At 55.1% G+C, this 21551-nt stretch overlaps 1 protein-coding gene across 1 annotated transcript in view; it reads right to left on the reverse strand.

Moving 5' to 3' along the window:
• The window catches only part of LOC105994487 (ephrin type-B receptor 1-like), a 23184-nt gene extending 2347 nt beyond the window's left edge, over nt 1–20837 (reverse strand). The window contains exons 1-3 of the mRNA XM_013028028.1: nt 20805–20837; nt 18698–18758; nt 13200–13264 (exon numbers count right to left, since the gene is read on the reverse strand). Of these exons, the coding sequence (XP_012883482.1) occupies nt 13200–13264; nt 18698–18758; nt 20805–20837 (159 nt within the window). The remainder of the gene's footprint in view (nt 1–13199; nt 13265–18697; nt 18759–20804) is intronic.
• Nucleotides 20838–21551: the final 714 nt, after the last annotated feature.

The raw sequence follows: 21551 nt of genomic DNA on the forward strand, positions 1-21551 counted from the left end.
AGGAGGAGGAGGAGAAGGACGAGGAGGAGGAGGAGGAGAAGGACGAGGAGGAGGAGGAAAAGGAGGGAGAAGAGGAGGAGGAGGAGGAAGAGGAGGAGGAAGAGGAAGAGGAGGAGGACGAGGACGAGGACGAGGAGGAGGTGGTTCTGACAGTGTTTCACATCAAGTTTTCAAACCTACTCTCCCCCATCCTGAGTCATTACAAAACTTTTGCCTCTCCATGGACCTTACACCACACACACACGCACGCACACACACACACACGCACACACACACGCACACACGCACACACGCACACACACACACAAAGGACAGGTTTCTTCTACTGTTCTGCGGTGGTTGGGACTCTCTAGCTTCCACCCATTGTTCCAGTTGGGTCAGCAGTGTACAGGTGAACGCGACTCAGTTTACCCAGTGGAGGGCCAGGGCTAGACGGGCGGGGAGCAGAGTCTACGAGCACCCAAGGCCAACACCGAGAGACGACCAGCACGGAGCGGCCTGCGTCGGGCTTAGCGTAGCACGGCGGCTGGCCGTCTTTACGGTAACCGGGAGATGGTTGTCACCAGCCGCGCGCGCGTAGCGGGGGTACCGGGAGAACATTTATCTTCAAAAAAAAAAAAAAACAACTGACACTGATGAGCATTTTTGTAAGACCCCGCAGAGGTAATTGCTGCCGGCGCTAACCTTTCTGGGCCTCAGTTTTCGCATCTGTAAAATGCAGGAGCACGGCCGGGTAACCCCCGAGTTGTAAACGTCTACAGATCTCATTGATTCGGCGACAGCTCCTGAGGGAGCGATCAAAGCAAAAAAGAAAGAAGAAATAATTTTTTTTTAAAAAAATGAGAGGGGCTGCGTTGCTGTGTATTCAAAGAGAGAGAAAGAGAGAGAGAGAAGAAAGAACTCCAGAGAAAGGAAAATACGTCCCCCGTCGTTTGAGGAAAGCCATAATGTGGTCTCTCACTCCATTTTGCCTCCTTCCTCCCCCTTTCTTCTCCTGTCAGCGGGTGCCACCGGGGTTGGATAGATAAGTGATCGGAGGAGTGGGCTGGACTAGGGAGAAACACGTTCCAGATGCAGGCAGTAATTAGGATGGGACGCCTCGAAGAAAAGGATGTTTTATTTTTTTGGTTAATGGAGGGTAGGATGTGGCCTTCCCTGTGGGGGGGGGGGGAGCCACACACATTGTTTGTTTATGATACTTGGAATCAGGGCTCACTGCTGGCTGGTTATCTCTCACTATTCCCCATTCATCAGTGGGCAGGGAAGAAAAAAAAAAAAGAGAGAAGTTACTGAAGGCCAGCTTTATCACAGGAATTCCATTAGCCATGGGGGGGATACAGACACACGCCAAGTTTATATAATCTCGGGAAAAGGACAGAAATTAGCAAGCGAGTGGTAAAATAACTAACTACAATTGCGGGTAATCACTGCTGTTTGGGGAAATTACAGGGTGTCAAGAAAGCGTTTGGGGAGGGGGCGGGGGGGACAGGACCTGATATGTTGAGGAGTGTCGGGGAAGAGTCTCCAAATGGGAGAGGAGATGAATGGAGAGGAGTTAACCTGGAGAGGCGTGTGTATGTGTGTGTCCTGGGGACGTGCAGGGGCAAAGGCCCCGGGGTGGGACCAAAGCAACCTGGCTGGCACCTTTGGAATCCCGTGTGGTAGAGGAGGGTAATAAACCTGGCGGAGGGAAGACTAAGACTATGCAGAAAGTACATCAGGTGTGAGATTTGTGCCATCACTGCTGGTCTTTAGGAAGGAAGAACACAACTGATCACAGATGACTTTGTGTGTGTGTGTTTTTTGTTTTTTGTTTGGTTTGGGGATTTTTTTTGGGGGGGGGTCAGTCTTGGTGCTTGAACTCAGGGCTGGGGCGCTGTCCCTGAGCTCTTTTGCCCAAGGCTAGAGCTCTACCACTTTGAGCCATGATGCCACTTCCGGTTTTCTGGTGGTTCAATGGAGATCAGAGTTTTATGGACTTTCCTGCCCAGGGCTGGCTTTGAACCAGGATCCTCAGATCTCAGCCTCATGAGTAGCTAGGGTGACAGGCGTGAGCTCAGGACTGGGTTTTTGAAAGATGCCTTAGTTACAATGACAGGGGGTCGAAGGCACCTGGAGATCACGGGGAGGGCAGTTGGAGAGGTATTTTAGGGGAGAATCTCTGGGCTCTCATTGAGCCTAACATCGGGGGGTGGGGCACAGACCAGACCCAAAGGACCATGTGTCCCACGAACCCTTTCTGTACACCAGACCTGTCTCCCTTCCCAGCCTCTGAGCATCTCAGATCCTTCAGGACACATACACCACCTTTCCCCTCTCCTTCTATCAAGTTGTAGAAAACCCCAGACCATGGGTTACTCAGTTTCAGATGACCCCAGCATGGGGCCAAATCTCTTTCTCCCTGAACCTGTGCTGGCTCTGGTCCCTGCCGTATCTCCTCACTTCCCTCCCTTCCACCTCTCCCAGCCCTCGCCCCAAAGCCGAGTTCTCCAAGGTCTCCCCCTGGGACCAGAGGCTACTTCTCAGCCTCCACTTGCAGACCTTTGGCACGCTCTCTCCTGCGTTCCTTCCTGTAATTATCTCCTCCCACTAAAGGAACAGCGGCTCACCGTAGCGTGCTTTATCAGATTGGCAGGAGAACTAAAAAGACAAAACACCACTCTGTAAGAGAGCAGGGCGAACCACACCACCAGCTCAGGCCGGCTGCCGGATGCCCGAGCCAGTGACAGCTCTTACGAGCCCCTGCGCTAACTTTTGCAACCCTGGGAATGTTTTAAACTCAGGTAGGTGGATTTTTTAAAAAGTCATTTGTTTTTTGTTTTTAATTGAAATTGCTGCTGACTGGGAAACCACCTGGAAAAGGTTTAACTCGTCCATACTTTTATGCCTTACTCCAGGATACATTCCCAGAGAGTCAAAGACTTAAAATATTAAAAATGAAACCGTAAAAAATAATAATAATAATAAAGTAACAGAAGAAACGAGGGGAATCATTTCTATATATTAATTGGGATAGGAAATGCTGAAACTATATCGATTTTCTCCACTTTTTCAATCAGAAACAACTCCAGGCAACATCAGAAAGATACAAGAAAAGAAGAACTATGGGGAGGGGACCCACTTTTTTGACATCATAGATAAAATGTGGCCGGGCGCTGGTGGCTCACGCCTGTAATCCTAGCTACTCAGGAGGCTGAGATCTGAGGATCGCAGTTCAAAGCCAGCCCGGGCAGGAGAGACCGTGAGACTCCTATCTCCAATAAACCACCAGAAAACCGGAAGTGGCGCTGTAGCTCAAGTGGTAGAGCGCTCTCGCCTTGAGCTGAAGAGCTGAGGGACAGCGCCCAGGCCCAGAGTTCAAGCCCCACGACCGACAAAAAAAAAAAAAGATAAAATGTGTACTTCCTGAATGCAGGAAGAGAATTTCACATCACGGTAATAGAAAAATAGGTGAAGAGTGTCTGCAAACTGTTCACTAAGACACAGAGATACCTCTTCAACGTATGGAAAGATGATCAATGTCAGCCGCTGCCACAAGGAATGTGTTTTATTTCCCTGAGAGGCTTCACCTTGTTGGTTCCCGTCCCGTGACAGGATCGAAATCTTCCTATTAGGCACTTGCCACTCTAGCCTAATTGTTGACATAGAGTCTCGTAGTGGGCTTTTTGCCCGGGCTAGCCTAGACTCGTGACCCTCCGAATCTTAGCCTTCTGAGTAGCTACAATTACAATCATCATGAGCCACTGCTCATGAATGCGGACACTGGAGACCTTTGTTCATGTCCACAAACGGGCAGACACGGACCGGCAGCGAAGGGAAGCCGGCTGTCTCCACAGACTGCGTAACGTTCGGTTCCATACACGTGAAAGCGGTTGAGAAGAATGAAATCTACATTCAGAAAGGCATGCTACTATTTGCCGGGGCCTGGGATTCGAATGAGAAATGACTACCAATGAAGAGGAAGGAAATCTTTTTCCTGGGCTGATAGAAGTGTTTTAAAATAGGATTGTAATGATGATTAGGAACTCCGCAAGGTTTGCTAGGATAATTCTACGCTTAAAATGAGTACATTTACGGCATGTAAAACAAATCACGGGCTGGGCGCCAGTGGCTCACGCCTGTCATCCTAGCAATGCAGCAGGCTGAGATCTGAGGATCGCAGTCCAAAGCCAGCTGGGGCAGGAAAGGTTGTGAGACTCTTTATCTCCGATGAATCACCAGAAAACCGGAAGTGGCAGTGGCGCTGTGGCTCAAGTGGTAGAGCGCTCTCCTTGAGCTGAAGAGCTGAGGGACAGCGCCCAGGCCCAGAGTTCAAGCCCCACGACCGACAAAAAAAAATGATCACGGTATAAAAACTGGAGTCTGTTACCATGTCCAGCCGAGGCCCATCACCCGGGGACACCAAGGACACCCTTATCACCTCTTTATTTATCCACCAAAGCTAAGTACTAAACATTCATTTAACCAGGTTTGTTTTGTGGACAGACCAGGGATATTTACACAAGGGATGGCCTGTAGAGAGGGACCAACCAAGGGCCGAGGAAGCATCCCTGTCACCAAGACAGGATCCAAGCCTTGGGCCCAGGACTCCACCCTGAGACAATTTAATTTTTCCCAACCCGAAGATCAGCCCATCAGTCTCGTCAGCCAAGCACGTCTTCCGTGTCCAACACGTGCACCTCCTCTCCAGCACTCCTTTCTGGATCGTATTCCTCCTATTTGGCCTCCCTCTTGCGTTCCCCGCAAAAGGAGTGGCCAGGTATCACAGCGGCACAACACACCCGTTCTCCTGGCTGCTCGGGAGGTAGGAAATCGACGAACCTGCAGCTCACTCGCCGTTCACTCAGGGGGAAAAGACAGTTGAGCCCTCATCTCAACCAACAAGCCAAGCAGAGTGGCATATGCCTAGAATCCAAAGTACACGGGAGGCATACATAGGAGGACTGTGTGGTCTGAGACTGTCCCAAGACACCCACAACCCCCACCCCCCAAAAAAGAACGGGAGACCAGAGGTGTGACCCAAGCGATGCGAGGGCTTGCCTAGCAAAAGCCCTGAATTCAAATCCAACTACAAGAGGAGAGAGGAAAGAGGAAGAGGAGGGGGAGGAGGAGGGGGAAGACAAGGAAGAGGAAGAGGAAGAGGAGGAGGAAGAGGAAGAGGAGGAGGAGGAGAAGGAGGAGGAAGAGGAAGAGGAGGAGGAGGAGGAGGAGGAGGGCAGGGAGAGGAGGTGGAAAAAGGAGAAAAAAAGTGGCGGGAAAGCAAGAGCTGTGGAAAGCTAAGTAGGAGCACGTCCGCTCACCGGCCACGCTGGCTTACGTTCTGACCCTAATTCCCTTCGGTCACCCTCCTCCCCTCCCATCTGACCTCCATGACAAGTTAGGCGAATCTCACTTGAGATGCCTGAGATCTTCCCTTAACAAGTGGGCACGCCCGGAGGCTTGGAGCCATTCAGGAGTGGTCCTAGGGTCCGATCCCCGGCAGGCCTTCACGGAGGCTCAGACCCTCCTCCCACCATGATGGCTTTGCCAACTTCGCTCCAGCCACTGTCTTTACTGACTGCTTACAGGATGACTGGATTTATTCCACGCAATTTAGCATTGGATCGTACACTGCTTTGAACCACTCTTTAATTGTGTGCGTGTGTGCGCATGCGCGTGTGACTTTGGTTTCTGCTCCCAGGCTGTGAACTCCTTGAGGGCAGAGAATTATGTTTTGACTAATTTATTAGTTCATTTCGATAAGCAAAATCATTCCACGCATTTAGCTACATGACACAGGTGCTATAAAACAGGCATTTTATCCACTCATGCCTGGGACAGAAGCAGGAGAGATAGAGGAGGAGTCGGGAAAAGCTAAAATAAGCATGAAAGCAGGCACTGGACAGCTCACGCCCGTCATCCTAGCTACTCAGGAGACGGCCATCTGAGGATGGTGGTTCAAAACCAGCCCGGGAAGAAAAGTCCATGAGACTCTTATCTTCATTTAACCAGCAAACAAAAAGGAAAAAAAACGAAAAGCTGGAAGTAGAGCTGTGGCTTCAGTGGTAGAGCACCAGCTTTAAGTGGACAAGGGAACAGCATCCAAGTTCTGAATTCAAACCCCAGTAACAGTGTGCACACGTGCACGCACGCACACACACAGAATATTGAGAAAGAATATTAAAGCCAGATACCAGTGGCTCACGCTTGTCATCCTAGCTACTCAGGAGGCTGAGATCTGAGGATCGTGGTTCAAAGCCAGCCTGGGCAGGGAAGTCTGTGAGACTCTGATCTCCAATGAACCATCTGGCACTGTGGTACAGCAAAAGAGCTGAGGGACAGCACCCAGGCCCTGAGTTCAAGCCCCACCACTGACAAACATATATAAATTAAAAGGGCCAAACTCAGACAATTTTTAAAAAAGCAGAAATTAGGAATACTTGAGGCGTACCATGACGCTCACTGCCAGACCTCAGACTGCTGGGCGGTAGCTCTACCACCCGGCCTAAATGCCAGACTTCCTCGACTCTTCTGCCCCTCTGAGTTTTCTAAAATGCATAGCCATCTTTTTCATGAACCTTCTCACCCTGGAGGGAACCACGTTCCCAGTGCCCAGCCCTCAACTAGGCTGGAAGAGCCTCTTCTGCTCCACCTCAGTCCCTGGACCTCTGTGGAGGACTGCAGATGCCAACACAGGAGCTTCTCCCTGGGGTGGAAGGCGGGGGGGGGGGGGAGGGAAACAAACCAGCCTTGCACAATCCACCGAGTCTTAACAGCCTTTGAAAGGACGCTATTAATGATGCAAATAGATCACCTGTCCTTGAGATAAGTATAAAAAAGAAAACAACGGCACTCATTAGAAAGAACTTGTTCAGCCTTTCAGACCATGACTTTGATGTATAGGGAAGAGGCATCCGGCGTCCAGGTGGCTGGGAGATCTAGTTTGTTCAAGTTGCTTAAGGGTCTGTGGCTGCCAGTGCCTATTGACTATCTGCGGTCGCACGGTGGACGGGTGTGAATTCACACGGACGCCATGTGAATCGCCGTCCTTTTTGCCATGGGTGTCACTCCTACCCATCCCCACGGCCTTCCAGGGCAGCCCCCACCGCCACCCCGGATGTGAAATGGGCAAATATCACTTGGAGCCAACTTTGGTGAAGAGGTGGATGAGCAAGAGAAGAAATATTAGCTCATCCAGGCGCCGGAGGGCTCGCGCCTGTCATCCTAGCTACTCGGGAGGCTGAGATCTGAGGATCCTGGTTCAAAGCCAACCCAGACAAGGAAAGTCCCTGAGACTCTGATCTCCCATGAACCACCAGAAAACCAGAAGTGGTGGCCGTGGCTCAAGAGGTAGAGCGCTTGCCTGGAGCTGAAGAGCTGAGGGACAGCGCCTAGGCCCGGAGTTCAGGCCCCATGACCGGCACAAAAGGAAAAAAAAAAAACAAACAGTATTTAATCTCTTCTCTCTACATTCTCTCCTGAGGTGAGGTGTGTGTGTGAGGGGAGGGGGTGGTTTCTAGGCACAAGGGAACCAGAACAAACTCTCCACAGGAAGAATGGCCTGCCATATTGTTGGGAAAGCTGGGAGAGAGCCACGCGTGGCTTAGGAGAGTAAAGAAGAAGAGTAGGAGGAGATGTGGTTTGGGCCGGGTCGATTCCAACCTGTCCCAGTTACAGCCGCCGCTGATTCTTTGAACTTCGGTTGGCTGGTTCTACCGAGGCCTATTTCACTTTGCCAGGGTGTGGGGGGGCCTGGCCCGTGTAACTCATCTAGCCCTGGGCCAGCAGCGGCTACCTGCCAACCCACCTGAGTGCCAATCAGGGTCACTCTTCTGGGGGGGGGGGGGATCAGCAGCATCCTAAGCCCCGCCTCCGGCTGAGTCATTGGAGGGCGTGGCCAACCAGCTCAATCAAGCCACCAGCCACCTTCCCTTGCATGTCAGGGGAGTCTGCCCAGCTCCCTCTGGGCCGAGTTCAGGGTGAACCTTCTTCCTCCCAGCCAGTGAGCCCTGCAAGCCGACCACCACCCAGCAGCTCAGACTATAGTCTGGGACCTTCTCCCGAACACGATCTCCAGAGCGTGAAGCTCTCTGGTGTGCAGACAGCCGACTCTGAGCTTGGAGGAGAGCTGGGATAGCGGATGAGCTCGGCGGCTAATTAAAATGTAAAACGTGGTCCGTGGGGCATAAACTCCTACACGTCCGGTGGGATCTATCATTTAGTGTACCAACCAACCAAGGCAGCTTCCGACTCAACGGTTCCCCTGAGGACCTGAGTTAGCAGCTCCCCCTCACCACCCCCAAGCTGCTTAATTTACCTCCCCAGGTGTGCCCAGCTGGGCAGGCACCAATGGCACCCCCTCCCACACTACCGTGGCGCCCGGGCGCTAATGCTAACCGGCCGTACATCTGACTCTTCCGGAGGCCCGGCCCCTCGGAAGGCCTCCCGTGGAGGTTGTCTGATGCAGAGCCAGGATGTACGACAGGGAATGGCATCGTGGCAATCTCCACGCGTGCTCGGCCTTCCCCGGAGCACAGCTCGGTTATTGGGGAACTGGATGGGCCTTGGCTTCTTCCCCTCAACCTGGACAATCGGGGCTCAGAGCTCCCATAACCACAGGAGCCACGGCTACGCGGGGGGGGGGGGGAGGTGAGGCTCAGGGGCCTGACACGTTCAACGCCCTCCGGGCTCATCATACCAGGGGACGCAACCCCGCAGGCTGGGAAGGGGGCTCCCAGGCCTCCCGTAGCCTCTTCCGGGCAGCAGCCTTGCGTACCAGGCCCTGCCTGGAGCTGGGGGTCCTCGGGCCCTGGCGACGGATGCTGCGGCCACCACCGCCGCTGTCCCGTTGTTGTTGACACTGTAACAGTGACAAGTGACAAATTCATCCTTCTGACAAGATCCCTTTAAATAATTCACAGGGGTCTGGGGATTAAGACACTGTTTCTCTCTGTCTCGGTGGAGATTGAAAATACCTCCAGCTGGGGTATTTAAAGAGCAGGATAATGGACTGGCCCTCCATCCCCCACCCCACCCCCACTCTGTCCCCCCCCCACTTTCCTGTTTCTCAAGCTCATTTCCCCCCCCCCACACTAGCCAAGCCCTGTAACAAGGAAGTCCAGAAAACAAGAAAGAAGAGAGAGAGAGGGGGGAGGAGGGGGGGGACCAATGCTTGGCTGGTCACTATAGCAACGGTGGCAGGGTATTCAGCTGCCATTATCCCGGTGCTTCACACATGTGATTATCTTAAGCTGTCGGTTGAATGTGGCTCTCACTGCGGCCCAACAAGGCCTTGCCTGACAGGGCAGGGGTGGGAGCCGCGGGGGGCCTCGGGGGCCCCAGCTGCCTCATCCTTGCTGAGGCTCAGACCCCAGCTTCCACTGTTGGAAGGCTGCTGCGGAGTACTCCCAGGATGGAAGCGGTGGCGTTTCCCTTCCGCTTGGGAACCAGACCGGCCTGGAGCTTGGGCGACCACAGTGGGGGAAACGGGCTTCTGGTCCCATCCCATTCGACCCGCAACGCGGGTCCACCCTTCTATGCGTCCGCTCCTACGTAAGCCTCTTGAGGAAGTCAACTCTACCACTACCACCGGCTCAACCACGGGGTCTGCCCCCCCAAAAAAAGGTAACCCCACAACCAAATCCTCCCCACCTCCTCTGTATTAACGCCAATAGTATCCGTGGGGTAAAAAGGGCTTTAACAGCAAACCAAAACAAAAAGCCCAGACTCGGAGAGGACCTCGGGAGTTTGCGGACAGAAATGTCTGCAAGGTTTCTGCTGAGAATCAACCCGTAAAGCTGCTCTCCAGAGCAAGAAGATAAACATGTCTTAATAAATAAATAGGAAAATAAACCTGGCAGGGAGGTTCTTGGGAACCACCCCGACTCCCAGAGTTCCTGAAATGTGCAAGCTGAGGGACTAGCCCTCTCCCATACTCATACTCGCACACGCACGCACACATCCAAAGCATGTAACAATTCATGCTCTACAATGAGCCTGTGTCTCATTCTCTCGATCACTCTATTCAACACATACACAGACCCCGCCTCCCCCCAAAAAAACTCTCATCTAAAGCCCTGAGAACCACCACAGAGTAGACAGGGCCCTGGCCTTCCTACCCACTTGGCCCCAACTCCTCCCCCCCCTCCCCTCCCCACCCAGTACCCCACCTACTATGTCCTCTGCCTATCAAGGATCTGAATCTTCCTCCCGAAAGGAGGCCCGGGCCTCGGCCTCCTCCTCCTCCTCCAGCCTGCCTCCCTCCCCCTCCCACCTTTGTCTATCACTGTCTGTCAGGCAGGTGATTTTAAACTTCTATTCCTGAAAGACGTAGATTTTATATATATATATATAAAATGTTTTAAGTGCCTCGGGGTGTTTTGCTCCTCATTGCTTCATAAAAGTGACATTAATAGCCAGGGAAGAGCTCTGCTGAGTGCAATTAGGGAGGATGTTTCAGGTAGGAAAGCTGTTTTGAGCCTGCTAATGTTTCCTAATTACAGGCCTTTTGGTGGAGAGAGAGAGAGAGAGGGAGAGAGAGAGGGAGAGAGAGAGGGAGAGAGAGAGGGAGAGAGAGAGAGAGAGAGAGAGGGGAGAGGGGAGAGGGAGAGAGAGACTGGGTGGCAAGGCCTAGGGTGTGGAGTTCTGACTCTCAGTGGTTTACCTGGAGACCGAAGGGGAGGAGGAGGGTGGAGGGAGGGAATGGGGGGGGGTTGGAGGGGTCAGAGGTCAGCAGGAGGCTGGCTGAGAAAGCTGTCCTAATAATTCCTAGGAACAGAGCTCCAGGAAAGGATTCCCTCTGAGGCATCAGTCCCGCCTACTCTTCCATTTCCCAGGCTCTCATTGGCTGTGCTCAAGCCATAGACTCCGCGGGAGCCAATACTCGCTCTCTACTTTCGGGATTGGCTCGGGATGACAGGGGATTCAGACCAAGTCCCTCGGACCCAATCCGAGGTCCTCTTGGGCCAAGAGGAGAGTCTCTGCGTGGAACCAGCAATGGGGGGTGGGGGGAGAGACAGAGGAGACAGAGACCGAGATTAACCCCAGAGCTGTGCACTGGGACCCTCCAGTTCCATGAGCCAAGGTTATTTCCTTCAAGATCAAGTTGCAGTTTTCTATCACTGGCCACCAAAATTTCTTTTAAAAAGCAAGATGAGGAACGGCTTCCGGCAATCAGCCACCGGGTCCAACGCCACCCTGAGCCGCCACACAATGTGGCACTAGAGTAAGAAAAGGAGCCACCCGCCCTGCCCCCTCTGCCCTCCTGTCCTCAGCAGGCCTTGAAATCCCAATACGTGACGACAAGAACATCATCATCATCATCATCTGGCCCACAGCTAAACGTCTCCCGGATCTTCCCTAACTAAAGTAACTCGGGTTTCTCTGTCTGTGAGCACGGTGGAGTCTGAGAAAGGAACGCAGCCCTGCAGACTAGGGTTGGGGACGCACGAGCCGCTCCTAAGTACATAGAGCAAGGACACCTTCGTAGACCAGACTCAATCTGGTCCACCACAGTCACCCCACTGAGGAGAAGAGGAACCTGGGCTTCTGGCTCCACTCTGCCCTGTTCTCACTCCCTGTTTGGGCAAACACCAGCTCAATCCAGATCTTGCTCTCCCGCCCCCCTCTATCTCTAGACACAAGGTGCATGGCGGGGAGGGTGGGATGGGGGCAGGTGCTTTCGGTCAGGGCCGCAGTGGCTGCGTAGAAGCGCGCGTGTGTGGGAGTGGAGACTCAGGTGAGGCCACTTGGCTTGTGATCAGATAAGAACCATCCGTCGGGCGGGACCTGGGGCACGTGCGTGATTATCGTCTACTCTGGACCTGCTGTGCTGCTGGCTGGAGACTTCCCCGTCCCCCCCACCCCCACCCCACTCCCCAACAAAACACAGGGACCGAGAGAGCTGGGCGGTCTGGCAAAGACGAGGAAGCAGCCCAGGACCACCTTGTCCCCAGACCAGCTTCACAACCCCACGGGAAAGGAAGCAGCGCCCCCCCCTTCGCACCCCCCGACACACACACACCTTAGCTCCTCTGCCTCTTCCATCCTTCAACCCCAAAGCTAGCCAGAAGATTGTCCGAGCCAGGGACAGGGTTTATCGTCCGTCTCCACCTCCTCCTCGGCTTCCCCTGGTCTGCTCTGGGTATTGTGGGGGGGGTCCCCCACGTGTCATCTGAGCGCCTCAGACCATTCCACAGGCAGCTGCCAGGGGTCCCTTTCCACGCCTCTGTCCCCCGCGCGCTGCACAATCTAGCTGGCGGGTGCTCCCCTTTGTATCCCTCACCTTTCGTCCCTCCGTTTCCTGTGGGATAACATCGGGGGGGGTACCCTGCCCCCCCCCGTCTCCGTCAGCATGGCAGCCGCGGCCCTTCACCGGGCCGGACACACAGACCCCAGAAATCGGGCTGCTTCTCCTGCCAGACCCAGGGGGGCCTTGCTTCCTTCCCACCCTCTCCACGGGCCACCTATCAGACTCCTACTTACAAAAAAAAAAGCAGCCACCCGTGTACCTGTGCCTTCTGGTCAACCTCTGTGCCACGCCTGTCCGTTCCACTCTCCCATGTCACCAAGTGTGCACACACACACACACACACACACACACACGCGCGCACACAGCTGATCCACAGACGGGAATCAGAATGGCTTCTCTAGCTGGGTCGGCCTAACCACTCAGGAGACTTTTAAGATCTGCAGGATGACGCAGTTCGAGGCCCGCCGGGACGGAAGGCCGCCCGTGCGGGACTCCATCTCCAAATAACCCAGCAACCAGCCAGAGGGGCTGGAGGCGTGGCTTTGAGGGGTAGAGTGCCAGGTGGGAGCCAGCAAGCTAAGTGGGAGCTTGAGGCACTAAATTCAAGGCCCAGCCCCGATACCAAACGTCTAAGGCAAGCTCTAGCAAAAGCCTGGGCTCTCCTGAGCTCCCTCGCTCCCTCCCTCCTGGCCTGGCGTCTCTGTGGCCTCTGATCTGTCTCCCCCCCCCCCCAGTCTGCTTCCCTGTCCCCACACAGCCGTGTGGAGCCAGAGCTGTGCCTCTGGAGGGGTTGTGTGAAGAGAGATTCAGTATCACCCGAGTAGGCTGCAGAGCTCAGGCAGGAGACAACCCTGCCCCTGGCCCCCCGCCACGCGCACAGGGGTCCAGGAAAGGCTCTGCCGTAGCTGCTCTGTGGAGTCCAGGCCTCCCCACACACCGCAGAATGCGGGGGTGCTGGTCTGACACTCACCCCTGAAGCAGGATTGGCCGTCCAGCCCAGCTCCGCAGTGGCTGTCCTGGTGTCCATTAACGTTTCTGCAAATAAAGCAAGCAACTGGAGTGAGTTGCGAGGGTCCCCTGGCCCGGAGCCCTTATTTCCTGAAATCATCGGGGTGCGGAGCGTTTTCTCCTCGTCTGTCCGCTTCTCCCTTTCTGGAAGTCAACTCCCCTGATCTTAGCCACTCCCCGCCCCCCCCCATCTCCGCCTTCCCACAAGTCCCTCTGCACTGGCCAAACCCAGACACGTGGTCCATCACCTGCCCGCAAAGACTCCGCAGGGGACTCCAGGGCCCCTGACAGATCAGGTGTGGTGATGGTTCACGCCTGTAAGCCCAGCGACTCAGGTGAGGGAAATCAGAGAATCATGGTTCAAGGCTAGCCTGGGCAAAGAAATGAGTCCTCATCTCAATCACAAGCCCCCCCCCTCCCGCCCCCACCCTTGCCCCCGCCCCCCTCCCCCAGTGTGTGGCGCCAGGCCTGGGGACAGTTGGCTATAGGGAGGATCACCATCCAAGGCCTTCCCCAAGCCAAACAACCACAACCACCACGTGAGACCTTCTCTGGATAACTAACGCCAAAAAGGCTGTTGTTCACGTCTGACAACAGGGAACTATGTTGGGGAAGGAGGTTTCCGGTGTTCTCGCCGGCCAGGGCACTGTCCCAGAGAGCTGCCTGCCCCATAGAAGCAACCAGAGCCAGACCCGGACACAGGCCCTAGGGACGTTCCAGGGTCTGAGAAGCGAGTGGCCACGCCAGCTTTTCGGGACACTGGTGGAGCCCAGAGAGGCTCAGGGTCTGAGCAGGGCTGAGCCCCAGGGGATCCAGGACCAACCTGCCCCGGGGCAGAAAGAGACTGGGGTACCTCCGTGGGCCTCCATGCAAACAGTGTCTTCCTCGCTAGCCTGTAACCCAGCTATCATTACTGCCCCTGGTGGGCTGGAGGTGCACATTGAAAAGCACCCAGACATAGAGAACAGAGAGCTGTCTACTGGGCACCGGGGTGGCTCACGCCTGTCATCCTAGCTTGTCAGGAGGCTGAGATCTGAGGATGGAGATTCGAAGCCAACCCCGGGTGGGAGAGTCTACGAGACTGTTTTATCTCCAAGGAACCGCCAAAAAAAAAAAGTCAGAAGTGGCTGCTGTGGCTCAAGTGGTAGAACGCCAAGCCTTGAGCAAAAGAAGAAGTTCAGGGGCAGCGCCCAGGTCCCTGAGTTCAAGTCCCAGGACTGGTACAAACAGAAAATGAAATTAGATTTTTTTTTAAAAAAAGCAAGCAAGCTGGTGTCTTGCCCAGTTTGAGGTTGAGCTGGGTTGCGCGCCGTACCCTACCACAGGCGATATGATGGGCATGAGATCTGCTGAGTTGACCCCGCCCCCTCCACACTCCCCGGACCCCCCCTAACTTTCCGACAGCTGGGGAAGACTCCCTACAAGGAGCGGCCCTGCCTCTCCCTGCCTCCCTCCTCATCTCCACTTCGCAGAACTAATCACGATCATCACGACACGCTGAATTTGCATAATACACTCCTCCGAAGACACTTCACGGGGTCGGGGCCGGCGGGGGCGGGGAACCCCTGGCAGAAACTCATCTCTGAGATTATTCAAATGTCTCTGCCAGGTGGGACCGAGGCAGAAGTAAATGCAAACCCACACGGGCCGAACAGGGGACGGGAAAGGGAGGAGCGGTGGCGGCGGCGGCGGTTTGCGTGTCAAGTCACACACCGACAGCCCTTGCTGACCACAAGCCCACCGGGCAGACCTGGGCTTCCAGAAGATTCTACTGAGAACTCTGGCGTAGGGGCCATCTTTGGCTCATAGAACCAAGAAAAGCCATGAGAGAGCCCCCCCCCAGAACAAAGAGTGTCCCCCCACCAACCCCAGGACCTCACTGAAGGAGTACCGAGTCGGGGAGGGATCGAGCGTCTGGAATATATTTTCTTTAAGAGAAAAAAAAAATGCGACCTTCATTTCCAGGCCTTCCGAGGACAGACTCCTTTGTTCTGTTTAATTCTACAAATCCGAGATTTGTGATAGCCACTGTCACCTCTCTGGAGCTGTAATTGAATCTGTTTTGGAGCGCGGTCTCCTGTGGAGTCCACCAGATGGGCTCTTTACATTCTGCCCACGGAGGAGACCACACAGGGGCCGTAAACCGGTCCACGGCAGAGAGAGAGAGAGGATGGAGGGAAGTTTCTTGGGGGACTGCGGAGAGCTCTCCGGACGGGGTGGGGGGGTGGGGACTTGGAGAGAAATGCTTTCTGGAAGTTCCCGTCTTCCCCCCCCTACCCCTCTCCTCGACCCCGCCAGAGGAACAGGGTCCTCATGTGCATGTACAAAGGCATAATCAGAATTCTGGCAGAAAGTTCTGGTGGAGCCCGGTTAAATGTTTACTGTGAGCTTCTGCTCTGGCAACAGTGACGTCAGGATGGTTGCTGTGTTGCTGTCAAAGCTGAAGATGTCATGGCGGGGAGGGAGAGGGAAGGGGAGGAGGATGCCATTCTGGCACCCATGCCCACAGCCCAGGCTCTAACCTCTAGGTGCATTCTCTCACTGGGGGGCGGGGGGGGAGAAGAGGAGGGAACATATGGTCCACACCGGCGATGTGGACAGAGAGCATGCTGGGGTGTGCTGGGTATGCTGAACTTGCTTATGCCCTAAGCCTCCCTCCCATCAATCATCAATCAATCAATCTCTCACACCCTCCCTCCCTCCCTCCTTTCTCCCTTATCTGCAGGCTGCAGTTACACAGCACGGCAGGACTGTGGGGAGGAGGACGCCAGAGCAGGGTAAAGCGACCACAGAGCCTGGGGCAGGGCTATGACAATCAGGTCGTGACTCCGAGCTCCAGATCCACGGAAACCACCTGACGCCAGTGGTATCTGTGTGATACCCATTCAGGCATGTCTACCAAGCGAATGGTATCAGATATCTAATCTACCTCCTGTGCAGTGGCCCAAAAGGCCAAGGGAATGATAAAGCAATGGATAAGAATAAGTGTCAGCCCTGGGGGGGGGGGAATGGATGGCTCCATGGTGGGGAGGGGGGGGCGATAAGAAGCAAAGGTCACAGCTGGCATCCTATTCCATTGGAGGGAACGAGAGCAATGCTTCGGTACAAGGGTTCAGTGGACCTGTTTCACCATTTCAACGTGGAGATGAATGGTCCCGTAGATGGAGGTAGACAGAGGGAGGGAGGGAAGGGCAGAATACTGGAAGCACGGAATAGAGGAATAGAGGGGGAGTCACTCAAAGCAACAAGGGGAGGGGAGGGAGCCAAAGATAGGTTGGAGGGAATGAAGGAGAGCTCCTCCCAAAGAGACGGGAGGATCAGAAGGCTAGCGAGCAAGACGAGGGGGCGCAGGGAGGTCTGCTCGCAAGAGCCGACTCAAGAAGAATGGGGGTGTATGAGAGGTCACTTTCCTGAGGGGCGGGGGGAGGCGTTATTCTGGAGAAGAAACGCTCAGTATGGGAAGCATCATGGCGCCCCGCCACACAGAGGAGCTAGCACCCTGGGAAAATCCAACTGGGGTTGACCGGGGCTGTGCTTCCTTTAAGAAAGAAGAGGCAGCTGCTGTGGGTCATGGGGCTTGAACTCAGGGCCTGGGCGCTGTCCCTGAGCTCTTGAGCTCAACGTAAGCCCTCTACCCCTTGAGCCACGGCACCACTTCCGGTTTTCTGAGTGGTTCACTGGAGATCAGAGTCTCGCGGTCTTTCCTGTCCGGGGCTGGCTTTGAACCGCGATCCTCAGATCTCAGCCTCCTGGGTAGCTGGGATGACAGGCCCAGGAACCACACCACATGGTAGGTCGAGAACCAGACTCCTGTCCCTAAGTACAAGAAGCGCCTGCAGAAAACTCCACAAGCAGCCCTGACTTCCCTCCTCTGGGAGGGGTTTGGGGGGCGAAGGCTGTATATTTGTGGTTAAAAAAAAAAGAGGGGGAGGGGAGTCCAAAGCCAGGCGCTGGTGGCTCACACCTGTCATCCTAGCTATTCAGGAGGCTGAGCTCTGAGGGTCATGGTTCAAAGCCAGTCCGGGCAGGAACGTCCGTGAGACTCTTCTCTCCCATGAACCACCAGAAAACAGGAAGTGGTGCTGTGGCTCCAGTGGTAGAGCACTCACCTTGAGCTAAAGAGCTGAGGGACAGCACCCAGGCCCTGAGTTCAAGACCCCATGGCTGACAAAAAAGGAAGGGGACAGGGGGAGTCCAGGTATGCATTGAACAAGGGTGTCCTGGAATAGCACCCCTGGGGAGCAGACACCGTACGGACTTCCGGAGACGGAGCAAGAATAGGCGGGCATGTTTAGTCCTCAGAGAACTGAAACAACCATCCAGGTAAGACTGAGGCTGGTTTGGGGATTCTCCGTTCTCAGTAGAAGCTAAGCAACCTTGAGAGATAAGAGAGCTGTGACTTCCGACCCACAGGGACCCGGGTTCAAGTCCCAACGCCGCAAGCGATGTGCACACCCAGCCAACACAGCAGAGTGTCAGACTCCTCAGCCAATGAACGGGGCCGTGGCCCCAGCAAGACTGTTTTCTTAAGGACACTCATTTGCCTAGCACTTATTTACTCTCCTTGCCAAGTGTAACATGCAAGGCGAATGGAAGCTATCATTATGTACGTCTCCGGTGATGGATGGGTGGGAGATGGCCGGCGAGGAAGAGAAATCATCCTGAGTGAACAGGAATGAGCCAACCCAACCCATCTGCTGAGCTGACTGACTGACGAATGAGTCTGAACAGGCATTCAGATTATCAGCAGCAACTGTGAAATTTGCTCTTTTAAAGGACATGCAGATCGGCAGAGTCCTCCCTCAACCCCGCCCTTCTCCTTCTGCTTCTTTTTTTCCGAGGTGCAGTTAATTATGGAGGGCGTCAAGAAAGCCAACCACGTAGACGGGTCACGGCGCAGGAAACCCGCCTTGGGCGGTTGGGGCAGGCTCCAGATCTGGTCTGGGTTCACGCGTGACACAACGCTCAGGAACGAGCAGCGAAGTGAACGTGGTGGTGGGCCTCCCAACTCCAAGGGGCTCCTTCCAAGAAAGGAGACCCGGGCCTGCTGGCAGGAAAGCTAGCAGTAAGTTTCGGAATGTCTGGGCCTGGGGCTTGTGGACATCCGTCCCCTCTTCTCTCTGGTTCAGGGGTTCCTAATTCTCAGGGTGGCAGGGCGCGAAACCTCAACGGAATGTGGGGGACCCCGTGTCCCAGTCCGGCCTGGTCCCACGGTGACTTCACAGTGCGTACGTCTATAGTGTTCTCTGTGTTGAGACTTGGCACCAACCGAACGCACGGCTGACTTGGGGGAGGTGTGCGTGTGTTTTCTAGAATGGCTTCGACAAAAGCACCGCAACCGGGCCGACTTGGAGAACAACCGAAACGGATCTCCTGGCGGTTCTGGAGGCTGGACCTCCCAATCTGAGATGTCAAGAGGGCCCCGCTGTGGGGGAGAGATTGCTTTTGCGTCGTTCTGACCTTGCGGTGGGCTGCGCTGGCATCGGTGGAGTTTCGTCACGTGCAGCGACTGGACTCCAGCCTGCTGGACAACGTGAGCCGACGTGGTCTTCACCCGCTGTGTCTCCGTTCCCCCAGTGTTGTGGCCATTTTGTGTAGATACCAGTCCTATACTGGGTGTGGAGCTACTCTGTTATCATGTGAATTCATCTTAACGGATGTCTGCAGTGACTTTCAGAACAGGGTCACACTGCAAGGTACAAGGGGGCTTCTGACTCTAACATCTCTCTGTCTTTGTGTCTGTCTGTCTCTCTCTCTCTCTCTCTCTCTCTCTCTCTCTCTAGTGCATGTGTGCATGCACACGCATGTACCAGCATAAAGGCTTGAACTCAGGGCCTAGGCTAGCGCTCTACCACTTGGGCCACAGCCCCCACTACTTTTAGCTTTTTTGCTGGTTAACTGGAGATAAGAGACTTACAGGCCTTTCCAGTCTGGGCTGGCTTTGAACCTTGATTCTCGGATTTCAGTCTCCTGAGTAGCTAGGATTCCAAATGTGAGCCACCCCCTCACCCCCCTTTGATACAATTCAACTCATAACAGGATACTCCAGAGTAAGGCTGTTGGTTTGCCTCCAATAAATACTCATTTCCAGTGCTGGGCATTCAGGTGTAGAGCTACAAAGGAATCTGGGGGTGGAGGGGGAGCTTCCCTATGGAGGAACCCATTCCAACAAGGCACCTGGGGATGACCCTTGCTTTAATCTCCCCTCTCTCCTCCCTTGATCGTGGAATCCATCTCCGCCTACCACCGATGACAGTCGGAACCTCAACACAATAAGCCCAGGCTGAGCAACACCCACATCTCCATCCCCTAAACCCCGATGGGTCCCCCAAACACTCCACATGGAAGGCAGCCACTCGCAGGGGTGGGCAGGTCCCGGCTGTGTGGGTTGGGGGTCATTGACACACCTGCGGGGGCGGGGGCAGTCTTAGCTCTCCCACGGCCTCGAGGTAGAATCTTGAGCAAGTTAGTCAGACCCCTGAAGCTCCTGTGCGGCCACCCATTCAATGAGGACAATCAATGTCCACCTTGCAATGCGTCTGAGGAGAGATGGCGAAATGCTATTCGCCTTCTGACGGGGGGGGGGAGAGGGAGGCTTGTTGGACAGCAAAGAGCTGGACCTCATGCTGGGCACCGCTGGCTCACGCCTGCCATTCTAGCTACTCGGGAGGCTGAGATCTGAGGATCGAGGTTCAAAGTCAGCCCAGACAGGAACGTCCCTGAGACTTTGATCTCTAATAAACCATTCAGAAAACCCGCAGTGGCACTGTGGCTCAAGTGGTAGAGCGCTCACCTTGAGCTGAAGGACAGTGCCCAGGCCCAGAGTTCAAGCCCCACGACCAACCAAACAAAAAGCAAATAGGCCGGACCTTGTAGGGTTTCCATTGTCCCATCCCCTGTCCCAGCCCTGAGAGTCTCTCCCAGCTTCTGGTTCCTTACCTGTACCCTCCGAGAGGGCCAGAAAGGGGGCTGGGAACCGAACCTCTAACCCTGATGGGTGGATTCACCCATCCCCGACTCTCACACCAAACCCCAGAGGCTCAGTTGACTGAGAAACCCACGCTCGGCCCTCCAGTCAACTCTTAGCATCTCCTCCGGGCGCCGCCACATCCCCTTTCCAACCACCTGGCGTAGCCTCTGCCTCCCGCGTCACACCTTGGCGGGGTCAGGATCAGGATCTGGGGTCACGGCTTTGGCAAGAACCTTTTCTGCGTGAGCCTCCTGAAGGTGAGGTACCATCTGACACGAAGGCCCGGAAACAGTACTGGCCTTCCTTTGGTATTTACATGCCTGTCTGTCTGTCTGTCTGTCTCTCCCCCCCATGCCATATCAAGGTGAGGATGATAAAGGGGTGCTATCCCTGGCTCTGTTTTGAAAGAACAAGGCTACATTGCCACCATAGCCCTCCAGGCGTTGCCCTGTTCGGCACCCTGCCCTCTCCTACTGCTGATAAGTAGGTTTTCCAGTCAGGCCTGAAGAGTGAGGAGAGGGGGAAGAGGAGGGGAGGGGAGGGGAGGGGAGGGGAGACCAGCCAGGGCAGGAAGGGGAAAGAGAACTGGAGGGATACCTGGTGCAGGGGCATCTTTAGCTCCATGCCCATCGCGCTGCTGATGCAGGCTGGTAGCCAAGCCTGCTGCTGTCTCTGGGCTTTGCCTATCAGCAGTTTTCTGTGGCAGAGGTTGCGGGGGGGGGGGGGGCGGGGGGGGGAAGAGTCGACCATCTATTACAGTTTAGGAGCCGGGCATTTTCTAGTCTTCTGGCACCAGGAGTTCGAAGGCAGATTTAAATCCGTGGGTGCCAGCCCTTGCTGACAGACTCCATGAGTTCATGGCACACGGGTCGAAGAACCATGCACGATCAGCGACCCCCCCCCTTCCTCCCACCTCCTGCTCCTGGTGGGTGGGGCGTGATGAAGGCCGGGCTCTCGGTGCACGCGGGATCTGGCCGCCGCGGGGTGTGGGCATCAATCACCCCGGAGAGGAGCGGGGAGGAAAGGGCCGCACGCCCATGCAAAATGACTCTCTGCGGCCCTAATGAAGGCCGGCAATGGATGGCGGCCTGGGCTCGTAAATCAAGGGAAGGAACACGCTGTTGCTGCCTGCCTCTCCCTGCCGGGCCCTCCTGGGATCCTCGGGGCCTGATTGATCTGTGGTTCTGTAACTCTCGGATGGCGCGGCCTCCGGACTGTGTCCTGGAGACCTGTATGCAGGGGCAGTGGTACCGGGGAAGACCAGGGGTCCCCGAGGAACGTCCGTAGGCCCGGAGCGGGGGGGGTGGGTTTGAACCGCGATCCTCCGATCTCAGCCTCCTGAGT

This window comes from Dipodomys ordii, unplaced genomic scaffold (genome assembly GCF_000151885.1).
Source record: "Dipodomys ordii isolate 6190 unplaced genomic scaffold, Dord_2.0 Scaffold107, whole genome shotgun sequence".
Lineage (NCBI taxonomy): Eukaryota > Metazoa > Chordata > Mammalia > Rodentia > Heteromyidae > Dipodomys > Dipodomys ordii.